This window comes from Salvia splendens, chromosome 19 (genome assembly GCF_004379255.2).
Source record: "Salvia splendens isolate huo1 chromosome 19, SspV2, whole genome shotgun sequence".
Classification (NCBI taxonomy): domain Eukaryota; kingdom Viridiplantae; phylum Streptophyta; class Magnoliopsida; order Lamiales; family Lamiaceae; genus Salvia; species Salvia splendens.
In genome coordinates this window covers 4,071,869-4,084,335 of record NC_056050.1, presented here as the reverse complement: position 1 = coordinate 4,084,335, position 12,467 = coordinate 4,071,869, and the positions used below count along the sequence as shown (strand labels likewise).

The window sequence follows — 12,467 nt, the reverse complement described above, 5'->3', positions numbered from 1 at the left end:
TTTGTATCTAAAACGGATGATAATAGTGTTGTGAGATTGTCTAATAAGGTTCTGGCTGCTTGTGGTTTGGAAATTTTATTATTCAAAAATGAAGATTGATAGATTATCGGTCGTATTAAATGAATGTTCGATCATGTTAGATCCCCTTTGGTCGTGATTTCTTGAGTATGGTTATCCCTAGCAAAGTTCGATCGTGATGTGTTGATCTAGTGTGTAATCTACGATTTAGATACTTCAAAAAAGTTGAAGTATGTTAGTGATAGTTCTAATAAAACTTAAGTCAAAATATGACCATTAGCTATGATTTTGTAAATATACTTACTAGCCAATGAAATCGATGCCTTATAATTTCTTTGTTTTATCGAAGTAATTCTCTAAGTTTTGTCTTAATGTTTGTGTACTGTTTAGCAAATCACAATCTTCTAGCTAGTTGGTTGTCTAGATTGGAGTACTATATAGCTTAATTGAAGCTATAATTACTCTGTTCAAATTTCGGTTTAAATACAATTTAAATAAATAGTGCTTCCTATTTCCTCCATTAAATGTTTTGTTTTCCTTTTCTTGTCTTTTCATCAATAAATATTTTTATTCACTTTTTATCATTTTTTGCAATTGAATCTCACGTCCACTAACTCACCTCACTCACATTTTATTATTAAGTAGTATAAAAAAAGTATGACTCATATTTTCTTGCAAAGTCAAAACAATTTCTTATAGCCCGGAGCTATAAAAAATGGGATATCTAAGCATAATGGATGTTAGACTAGTTTAACAAGGATCCTGATGATCATGAGATTCCATCAATAATCATATCTAAAATTGGTAGTAAAATACTCATGACTATTTATTGAATTGTATCATTGGGATTTCTAAATTTATCGATCAGCCTATTTGTATGGTTAATCATGACTTGAGTGATAGACTTCCACATGTTCACTACTCAAAAATAAAAAATAACACTACTAGAAAATTGGCTTGTAATGACACTTAAAATAGTCACTAGAAAATTACTGTGCTGACACTTCATCTATAATGGCACTTATGCAAGTGCAACACCGGGTACCTGTAGTAAGAGGTAGTGTGTAGATAGTACATCTATGATGGCACTTTTTATGTTGAAGTGCAGTAACAATATATTATAAAGTGCAGTGAAAAGCTAGTGTGTAGATAGTACATCTATGCTGGCACTTTTTATAAAGTGTGATAAAAAAAAGTGTAGTGAGAAGCAATTTTTCTAGTAGTGTAAATAGTCTATAAATCGGTATTGTTACAGTCATATTATTAATGTAGTCATAACGATGTTCCCTCGATGGGGCAAGCATGCATGCATGTTAAATGATTATGAATTTATATACACTTTTTTTAAGGTTGATGAAATAGGTTGTGTTATGAAAGGTTGGGCAAGACAAGAAAGGTTAGATTTATATATACCAATCATTAATTGTAATAAAAAGAAAACACAGGGAAAAGATAAACCAAAATTAGGTAAGTAATTTGTGGAGGTGGCACAGACCGAATTATAACATGCATAAAGGCGTGGTGAAATAGGTTAGGCATTATATGAAGAGATATATACTTTCAACATTTGGACCAACTTGTTAAATTAATAATTATAGGTGTACATAATAATTGACAGTTGTCCTTATATTTTAAGGTTAGGGATCACTGTCCCACAACACAACGACATAACACAAGGTAGGTGTTAAGGAAGAAGTTCCTTAACTTGTAGATTTTGCGTCGAACGTCGTGGAAGCTTTTGCCCGTCGATCAATCCGGCGTCAAAATTAGGGTTTGTGCGTTTTACACGTTTGAAAGGAAAGAGAGTAAGAGAAAATAAAATAGAAGGATAATTGATATTTCTTGAATGATTGAACTAAATAACAATGTCCACTATTATAAATAGTGGATACTAACTTAATGAGTAAGACAAAAGATATGAAAAAGATATGCAAATCCATAATTAATTAACTAAATAATAATAATAATAATAATAATAATAATAATAATAATAATAATAATAATCGTATCAACTCCCCCGCGGTTGAAATCCACCTTGTCCCCAAGGTGGGCACCATAGAGCAACAATGAGTGTCGAGGAATCCTCCTGGGTCAAACATACACCGAATAGTTGAGCGTCTCCCTGCATCAATGCGTCCATGAATGCTCAAGCATAGAGTGTCATTTTGCAGAGGAACCAACCGGGCATCGGCGTCGAGGAAAGTTGATCGATGATTAAATACTTGTAACATCACCAACATGCCAAACCACATATACACAAGCAATTACCTTCTTCATATCCTCAATGGAACCATCTTCGTCCTCTTTCAACAAAAAAGAATCAATCTTGTTGCTCAACATTGTAATATCCAACCTGTTATGCTCTACCACATGTATAGGTTCTCGGCAAGTAAAAATAACATTACATGGATCATCTATGCCATCTTTACTACCATAAATTGGTCCACTAACATCAACACTAGAATGAATAACATCGTTTTCCTCTTCATCATTATCAACGACAATTAATTCCATCGGGTCATACCCGAAATTGGAGTCGCACGATAGAGATATTGTGGCTGGTGGAGGCGGGATAGCACCGACAACAGGCAGCGAGCTTCTAGATGGATCGTGATGGAGATCAGCTGGGGCGGAGGCGGTCATCTGTGGTAGGGGACACGATATCGGCTCCGTGTACATGACACTGGCTATAGGGTCTGGTGGAGGTTGTGTCGTGGCGTGTGGATCGCCCATGCAGCGTTTGTTTGCATCAATCCGAGACGTCAATTGCTTGACAGTTGCAGTCAAGTGCTCAAACTGTGAAACCAAGGCAGCCAACTGTAGGCTCGGTTCCAAATTCGGCGTCATCGGATCACGTGCCATGCCGAGAGGCTCCGAACCCAGATATGGCGGTGGTTCCGGCAAATCGAAGCCTGTATAGGGCGGCTGCGCAGGCAGCTGGTCAACAGCTCGTTGTTGGTACGCTCCTAGTTGGTAGTATGGATTCACGGTCTGCTCGTCAATATTAGGATTCGAATGCTGAGGTGGTTAATAAGGCTGAGAGTATCCCTGCTGCGTGCACAACCTTGGCGGGTCCCAACAAGAGGGCGGTGGTGGCGAGTACAAATCTGGCTCGTAGGAAGATGGTTGCTGATACGCAGTTTCCTGGTGCAGCCATGGCGGGTCCCTGGAAGTGGGTTGACGGGCTTGGTAGGGATGGTGTTGTGGGTGGAGTCTCCCATCATGTGGATATGGATATGATGGTTGTTGATCTAACGCTCTGTTCGGATGGAGCAGGGGTTGAGATACGGGCTGCCATGGGTGGTAATCCGCCTGCCGGAGTTGATATCCGGTGTAGCTGTACGACATGTAGACAACGATTCGGAGGTAGAGATCACGATGAAAGCACCAATTGTTAAGGAAGAAGTTCCTTAACTCGTAGATTTTGCGTCGAACGTCGCGGGAGCTTTTACCCTTCGATCAATCTGGCGTCAAAATTAGGGTTTGTGCGTTTTGCACGTTTGAAAGGAAAGAGAGTAAGAGAAAATAAAATAGAAGGATAATTGATATTTCTTGAATGATTGAACTAAAGAACCATGTTCACTATTTATAATAGTGGATACTAATTTAATGAGCAAGACAAAAGATATGAAAAAGATATGCAAATCCATAATTAACTAACTAAATAATAATAATAATAATAATAATAATAATAATAATAATAATATCAGTAGGGTTCCTCACTAAATATTGTTTTATTTTATTATATATCCTATGATTTACACATGTCTTACTTGGGTTGTGTTAAAGATAGAACCATTCTTAAGTGTAGAACCTAGAACTCTACATATTTTATTCATTGGATGAGGAAAAAATGACGGTCAAGATTAAAAATCATACATATTAGACTATGTTTTCACGACATTCCGGACTCAACATGTGAAAAAACTCACATGTTGATGGAAGAATGAATGAAACGAAGAAGAGTCCATGCATGCTTTATTTTTTCACTTCTCGGCATTCACCCATTAATAATAGTTTTGGTTGTAATGGGAAGTTGCTGTGCAAATCAACACCATTGGATTAAAAGATCTAACGACCTCCGTTTGGCATTTGTTCTACGTTTAAGAATGGTTCTACGTTTAAGAATGGTTCTATATTGATCACAATCCTGTCTTAATATGGTTAACTATTAGATTATCAATCATAAAATATATTAGAAGTTCAGTTATAAAACTAAGTCCTAACTTATAATTTTAATTACAGGATTTCGATGTTCAATTTTTGTGTTTAAAGAAAAACATATTCTCTTTCATGAAGGATTAATTAATAGGTGAAAATAAAATAAAATAAAATAAAAATAATTAGATTTAAAGACGGATTGCCTGACGGCTAAAAAATTAATTTTAAAACTTATGTAACGATATAGGAAGGAGTGTTCAAAAAATAAATAATGCAATTTATTATGGATGCTTAATAAACTACCTAGATGCAAATTAACTTTAAATAGACTAATTGAGTGATAAATTAAAAAAAATCAATTATACTTATATATGAAAAGAAATTTGCTGTGTATACATTCAACCAAGCGTAATACTAGTATGTAGTAGTACTATATAATTAAACAGACTTTATCTCATCATATAGTATTAATCTATGGAAGCGACCCCACTCATTAGAATTAATTAGAGAGATGCGTAACTATACAACCCACGAACAATTAGGTAATCAAGCAATTAACATCTAATTAACCCTCACTAACATTAACATCTAATTAACCCTCACTAACACGCATGCATCTGGTGATCTATATTCAAAACCAGCCACGAAATCAACTCTTACCACATTTGGATAGTTACTTCTATACATTATTTAATTTAACATGTCTATATCCGGTTTCAAATTTCAATATACTTGATTGAACAAGTGATAGCTTCGTATCCACGACTTTCTTTTGCTATCATCACAATATCCATCACTTAATTAGCATGTAATCCACTACTATATAATTAATTAATCGAACTGATTCAATTAATATACTAGTATGAGACTGCCATGTAACATCACAATCTAAAACGGAAACATGTGTACCAAATTAAAAATAACCTTTAATCATATGTTTAATATTGAAAATAGAGCTTGAAATTTTATATTAATACATGCTTCCTCATGTCTCTATTAATTATCCCATTTTATAACGATTATGGGTGGAATGAGTTAGTAAAATTGAAATTTTATAAAATATAGTAAAAATGAAATGGGACAATTAATATGGAACGGATGGTGTGCTATATAACTTCTCCAATGGGGAAAGTTATATTGAGAAGGTATATTTCTCATTTACCTTCTCAAAAAGGTTATTATACATTCCTAAAAAGTAATGGACTCTAAGGAAAGAAGGTAAATTAAAAAGGCAAATAAAAATAACTAACTTTTTACTTTTTCTATCAAGAAGAGGTAAAGATACTTTCTCAAAATAAAAGAATGTATAATACCTCCTCAAATACCATTTCTATTGGAGCATTAAATTTTACGAAGAAGAGGTAAATGTGGTAGTTATTTCTATTTACCTCTCCATTTACCCTTACCCTTGGAGATGCTCTAAGATGTAGTAATGGTTAAGACTACAAAATAAATTTTAATAAAAACTATCTACAGTCATTTACACTAGATTCAAATTCATTTTAGAGCAAAAGTCATACACTCAATATTAATTTTATTTTAATCATATACACTAAATTCATACTTAAAAATATATTTTCTATCCATTCATTTTATTTGTAATCATAAATTCTCAAAAAATGATTTGGGTTTATTATAATATAAACCCAAATTTAAGTAAATATTTATTTAAAATGGATGGATTTTGAAGTCCATATTTTGGATGTTAGCTAGAGTACCGTCGAAGATCGTATAAGGAGTTAGAAAGTTAAAACTATAAACTATATCTAACCTTAAAACATATAATATATAAAATATATTAAGAGATAAGCGACTGAATTCCCTAGCCAAAAATGACAAAAATATTATTAAATGCTCTCTATGTATATCCATTTGAGCTACAAAATGGAATTACATTATCAACGACAGCAACCTGTTGCTTCTACATGTTTCTTGATGTCGACATTCAGCACCAAATTTTTTTATTATTCTCAATTTTGACCCGATTTAATATATTTGGAGCCCACCTACTAATATACATATATTTGCACTCATTTTTTCCCAGCGTCTTGGGGAGAAGATATTAGCATTAAATTCCAATAAAATTCGACAACAAATTTATTTTCTCAATCTAAATCCAATGCCTCACAAAATATTAGAATCCTACAAAATTAATTTAAAAACAATAAAACAGCAAAAAATAATACATGCTAATTGCTGCCTCTGTGTGTGTATAAATTTTAGTATTAAAAAAAACAAAAACAAAAACTAGTGAAAATAACAAATTAAGAAGTAGAGGAAGAAGGATAATGGCCGGAGGTCCACGGCGGCGCCGGCAGACTCGCGCCACCACCATCTCCGCTACCGCCGTCGCTGCGATTCTGCTGATTACCTCCCTGCGGCGTAAAATGTATCGTTTGGCCGCTGGAAAACAGCACCGGATATTGCGAAGTTGAGGAATTGAAGAATGACGATTGCTGCGATTGATGCGATGACGAATACAATCCCATCATCTGATCGTACAAATTCGCCGTCGATTGCTGCGCCCCCCGCAAATCGCCGGTGCTCTGCAGCAGCTGCGAGTACTGCCAGTAATCGGGCGGGAACATCGGCGGCGGAGCCGCCGCAATTTGCGAGGATTGCGAGGGCTGCGGCGGCGGCAGCGCCCTCACGTGCTCGGGGAAATTCAGCTTCGCGCGGTTGCCTCGGAAGCGGAGAGCAGCCTCGTCATAGGCTCGGGCGGCAGCCTCAGCAGTTTCGAATGTGCCGAGCCAGACGCGGGCGGCTTTGTGTGGGTCCCTTATTTCGGCCGCCCATTTCCCCCACGGCCGCTGCCGCACGCCTCTGTATTTTTTTCTTCTTTCTTCTTGTGGCGGTGGGGCCGCGGCCGAGGGTTCGGGCTGTTGGGGAGGCTCGGGCGTTGCGGTGCCAGCTCCGGACTCTGGTTCTGTAAAATTAGGATTGGGTGAGGGCAATTATGGATTTGATTAACTACTATTCATAGCATGCATTAGTACTAATCTTGGAAAAATCAAGATTGAGAAAAAGTAAAATGAGAAGTAATTTGGTGAATGATTCAAATGTTTATCTAGATTGGGAAAAGGATTGGGATCTAGAGTGGAAGACGAAATAGTTGAAAATGACACCATATTGTACTACTGGATCAACATTGTTGAAAATTTATGAGTCGCAGTTTGCCATTTTCGCGATTTGAGGTCCCAATTCTATATATTTTTCCTTTATTTTTTCAAATATTGTTAATATTTATCAAAATAAATAAATAAATAAATAATCGAAACAAACCAGCTTTGACAGGTCCAATCCCGAGATAAGCCGTGTCGGAAAACTGCGTGACACTGTCGTCGTGGTTGCGCGGCCGCTTCTGCCCGGCCCACGAGCCGGAGCTGGAAGACGAGTAAGCGGAGGAAGGCGAATCAACGGCGGAGCTGCCGTGCTGCTGCCCCGAAACCACGTGGGTCAGCGCCGTCACCATCGCCGACATATCGCGGTGCTCCGGCGGAGGCGGCGGCGACACCACCGCCGACAGCAGGTAATTCGGCTGGTGCCGCTGCATGAAAAAATACGGATTGGTCTCAACATCACCGCTCACGGCGGCGGAGGAGGAGGAAGAAGTGGTGGCTCCGGTGGTAGACTCCGGCCGAATTCTGGCGTAGTCGCCGCTGCCCTCTCGATTCGCCACCTTTGATAAGAGCATGTACCACAAAAAAAATCAATCACAAATCACAACTATTTGATTGAAAATCAAGATTAAAGAGAGGGGAGAATTGTGGGAAAAAATTGAAGAAAATAGACCCTTTTAATTTGTTATTCTTAATGTCAAACAACAGAGTATATAAGAAGGAAAAAGAGGAAGAAGCCGCTAGTGCATGTTTGGTGAAGTACCTTTTGCTAATTTGCAAGTAATTAAAAATTAAAGCAATAAATAGGAAGAAGGAAGATGCCAAAATAAAACAAGAAATAAATTAACCGACTGAAACAAAAAAGGAAGATATTACATGAACTTGGGTTGGCGTCGGTTAACTTGTTGGTGAAGAAAGAGGAGAGAAGGTCATGTTTGAATTGAGTTGTGAGGATGATGGGTGGGAACAAGGAAGCCAAAAGGGAATTGTGTTATTGCATCACTAATTAGACACTGGACCATTCGGTTTGCACGATTATATTTCAAAATTAAATATGTGGTGTGTTTGATCCCTGAGATTGAATCTCATAACTCAATCCTAAATAGATAATTATAGAATAATTAATCCTAATCAACTTTCTATAATTAAAATAATCTCACAATTCAATTTTAAATTATATTTTGATATTATTTTATGTATAGATAATTGTTATTTATGGACAAGTTTGGATAAATAATTAAGGAAAATCAGAGATGGTGCTCGTGCGGTATTAAGTAAATGGGCTTTGGGTTTTACTTTTTTTAGTTATGGTCCACGTTGTGGGTCCACCCAAAAGCTAGCAAACTAAATTAGAAAAAGAATAAATTCTAGAGTTAGGCAACTATCGAGTTCTAATGTCTTGAATTAATTATTTTTGTGAGTTAGATTGACCGATTTAATTAAAAAGAATGGGAGGATGAGAAGAAGAACTAGATTGACTGACCGATTATGTCAAAAATGTAGATGGACAAGGCATGATCATGCAATAATTATCATTTGGAAATAATTCTAGCTTATGTTTTTCAAATAAAATATTTCTTATGCATGCGTAATGTTTTTTCTATGGTTATTATTTTTTATGCAATTAGAGCAGACACAAGAAAATAATTTTAGAGGAAATTAGAAATATTCCGAAATAGTAATAAATATAATGTTAATTTAAAATTTTTGTCGGGGTTATGAAGCTCCCCTAAAATTTTTGTCGGGGTGTTGCAGACGGTTTGTTGACCGAACCGGCGGTTTTAGCGGTGTAACCGGCGGTTCCGACTGTTTTCCGCCAAAACCGTCGGTTTTCTGAAATTCAAATTTTTTTTAATTTCGATTTTGAATTCAAATTCATCCATTATCCCCCCATTTCATGTTTTTTTATTTACGTTCCGACGACACATGTAAATTATATTACATTGTTGTATGTTGTATACTTATATATGTATTGTAAATTGTAATGTATCGTTGTCCGTTACAACTCAAATTCAATAAAATTGATATCATCTTCACCTTATTCGTCTTATTTCAATTTAAATTATCCATTGTCTTGTTCCAATTTATTGTATAAGTCCAAATTTCAAATTACATAGAAAAAAAAACCGAACCGTGAAACCGCCGGTTTTTGAACCGGAACCGTGTAAACCGTCCGAAAACCGGCGGTTCCGAACCGGAACCGGAACCGTGAAATAGCCTCATGGTCCGGTTCCGGTTCCGAATTCCTATAAACCGGAACCAGCGGTTCTGAACCGAAACCTCCGGTTTTGGAACCGTGGGCAACACTAGTCACCAGTATGTAAACCTATTTGTATGTGTCTCCCTAGGCTAGAAATAAAATGAACTTGAACGTTTTAGGTGTTTATTAGGTTGATATATAAGAACAATTGTCACATAAAACAGTCTCCATTCATTCCATTAATTACGTGGTTATTAATTTTGAACTTGGAAATTAATAAAGTTGTATTTTAGTGTCAAACATTATCGTGTTTGTATTTTTATACGGTGGATTTGATAAGAATACTATAATTACAGGTTAGGTACGACTTCGAATTAAATTCGAATAATCGATTAATTATTAATATTACTATTCTAAGTATTTTATTCCTTTTTTTTCATCACTTTATATTAAATTTAGAATTATGTTTTTATTATCTGATAGTATTTCATATGCCGTCTTTGTTTCATTCACTGCCTTCATCACCGGCTCTACAAGTCCGCACACACCAATTCATTCATTATCGTGTATTGTTGAGTTCATGTCTTCGTCGTGTTATTATCGTTTCAACACAAATAAGATTGTGTCGTTAATAGATTTTGATCAACCTAAGCCACACGATTTTGAGCTAATTTTGCTGAAATTTTAGGCTACTTTTCCGCTTAATAATATATATTTAAAAATGAGCTACCAACAATGAGAGGCCTCAAAATCAGTACAATCCTTTAGTATCGTCAGCATTAGTTGTCAAATGTTAATGTAGTTTCTGCAACTTTGAACATGAACAAAATGGATTTGAACTGTTCAAAATTAAAACAATTAAAATAAGCTTGTGTCTTTGGTGTTTTGTGAAGATATATAATTTAAAGTCACATTAAAAATCAAAATCAGTCTACGATTAATTATTTCGTTATATTATTTCAATTACCAAATAAGCCGTTATAAGTGAATGAACGACGAATCCAAATAGAGTCACGTCATTTTCTATTCTATCTTGTAAAATTAAAGTGCTAGTAATATAGTATTTTTAAGCGATTCATGTTATAGATACAATTAATTCCCAAACATTAGCCTCCCTAATTTTCTTAAATTTTTCAATGTTTAATGGTCAACGTCTTGAAACACAAGGCTGAATAATTCGTATGTGTGGTTTCTTTTTTTATTGTAATATTATTCAGAAAATTGTATACAAAATTATAAAGAAACATACTGTATTTTTTTCAACTACAGCAGGCTACTATCTCAAATAAAGTGTAAGTAACATATAGTAGTTTTTAGCAATATGGTCAAAGCACGTATATTCCGATAATTGAACAAGTAAAATAAAATTGGCCAATAAAAGAAGAAGAAAAGTTAGACTTCAATTATTTGCGCAATGGTTAATATTTCAAAAAAATTCCTTATTTAATTAGTTTTTTTTGGCTTAACGTGTAGGATGTCAAATTAATATTAAGGTTATGCGAGCAATATTAATCTTCTACACAATTAATTAGACTTCATAGTTTTTAACTACAATGGAACTTATTTTGAATATGAGGGATTAATTAATAGTCTAACAATTCTAGTGGTGCTTGCCAATCTTATTATTAAACTTTGACATGAGAGCTATATAACCGTGAGTTTTAATAAAATGTTATCCTTCTTGTACGTAAAAATCGGCACACGGGAGCTAAGTTCATTATTTTTGAAACAACTTTTAAAGTTCACGGGAAAAACCAAACTATTATGAAAATTCATGATTTTAGAAGTAATTTACCCATAATTAGTGATACCTTTTGGGGAATAGACTTTCACAGTAATAATGCTATTACCAGGTTATGTAGTTCAACTAAACTCCATGAGAAATAATTTAAGTGATTAAAAAGAAATCAAGAATGAGCTAGGCTATTTGCAGTTGGAAGATATATACCCCAACAATGAACTAACACGTAGTACTAGATATTATACTCATGATCAGGTCTTTGAAGAATAATTCAGAGTTCGATTAATTATCATTTAAAATATAATATATATAAAACTTTTAAAAAATACAATCACGAAAGTTGATTTTGAATTATTTTAAATAGAAACTAATTTTAGGATTAGTCTAAATAAAGAAAAAAATGGTCAATCCCTTATTTATCTATATATATTGACTACAAATGACGGACAGAGGTAGTAATTTTGATATATCCCAAAACACTTGATAATTCCTATCATTAATTTGAGTTAATTTTTCTTGATTCATATTCTACTTGAAAGTTGGGATAAAGGAAATACTAGTTATGATAAAATAAAATAAAAAGTATTCAACCATTTATCTTGTCAAATAGTATTAAAAATAAACGCCCGTAATCAATCATTCAAAAATAATAATAAATTAATTAATTATATTTTATTTATATATCCAGATTCACTTCAAAAGTACCTCTCCTAAGTGAATACTCTTTTTTACAGGTGACGACAGGGACGGATCTAGTATAGAATGAGAAGGGGCAAATGCCCCACCTCAATTTTTCATGAGCATGTAGACATTTATATTATATTACCTTAATATATGTAAATTCACACTATTTGCCCCCTTACATTTAAGAAAATAATAATTTATTTGCCCCTCTCCTAAAAACACACCACATTTTACCTTTACATGTAATAATATAATATATTTTGTTTTATTTTAATATTTATTTATTTATATGTTAATATTTTTGCCCCTCCTGTTATAATTTTCTGGCTCCTCCCCTGGGTGACGAAACGGGTTACCCGCATGTACCCGTACCCGACTAGTCGGATATCCGTACCGATTTTAGCCACATTTGTTATCCCAATACCCGCCCCACGACATACCAGGATTACCCGATACCCGTGTCGGGTATCCCGTATCCGACCCAAAATCCTAATAAAAAATTTGAAAATCATAATAACAGTCAATGTTCCCTAATTTACTTTAT

At 34.7% G+C, this 12,467-nt stretch overlaps 1 protein-coding gene across 2 annotated transcripts; it reads right to left on the bottom strand.

The window, feature by feature from the left end:
• Window positions 1-6,247: 6,247 nt before the first annotated feature.
• LOC121778211 (ethylene-responsive transcription factor ERF110-like) lies at window positions 6,248-8,174 on the bottom strand. 2 transcript variants are annotated; one of them, XM_042175522.1, is made up of 3 exons: window positions 8,062-8,174; window positions 7,462-7,858; window positions 6,248-7,105 (listed from the first exon to the last, which is right to left on the bottom strand). In XM_042175522.1, the coding sequence occupies exons 2-3, from the start codon at window positions 7,730-7,732 to the stop codon at window positions 6,444-6,446; spliced, it is 933 nt and encodes a 310-aa protein (XP_042031456.1). In that variant the 5' UTR covers window positions 7,733-7,858; window positions 8,062-8,174; the 3' UTR covers window positions 6,248-6,443. The 2 variants fall into 2 exon arrangements, with proteins under 2 accessions (XP_042031456.1, XP_042031455.1); XM_042175521.1 differs by lacking the exon at window positions 8,062-8,174 and having other exon boundaries at window positions 7,462-8,055.
• Window positions 8,175-12,467: the final 4,293 nt, after the last annotated feature.

Bases quoted from the DNA above. Each gene is read 5' to 3' on its own strand.
- LOC121778211 (XM_042175521.1), bottom strand. From the start codon at position 7,873: ATGCTCTTATCAAAGGTGGCGAATCGAGAGGGCAGCGGCGACTACGCC. The intron at 7,106-7,461 runs GTTTGTTTCGAT...CTAATTTTACAG, and splicing joins GATTGGACCTGTCAAAGCTG to AACCAGAGTCCGGAGCTGGC.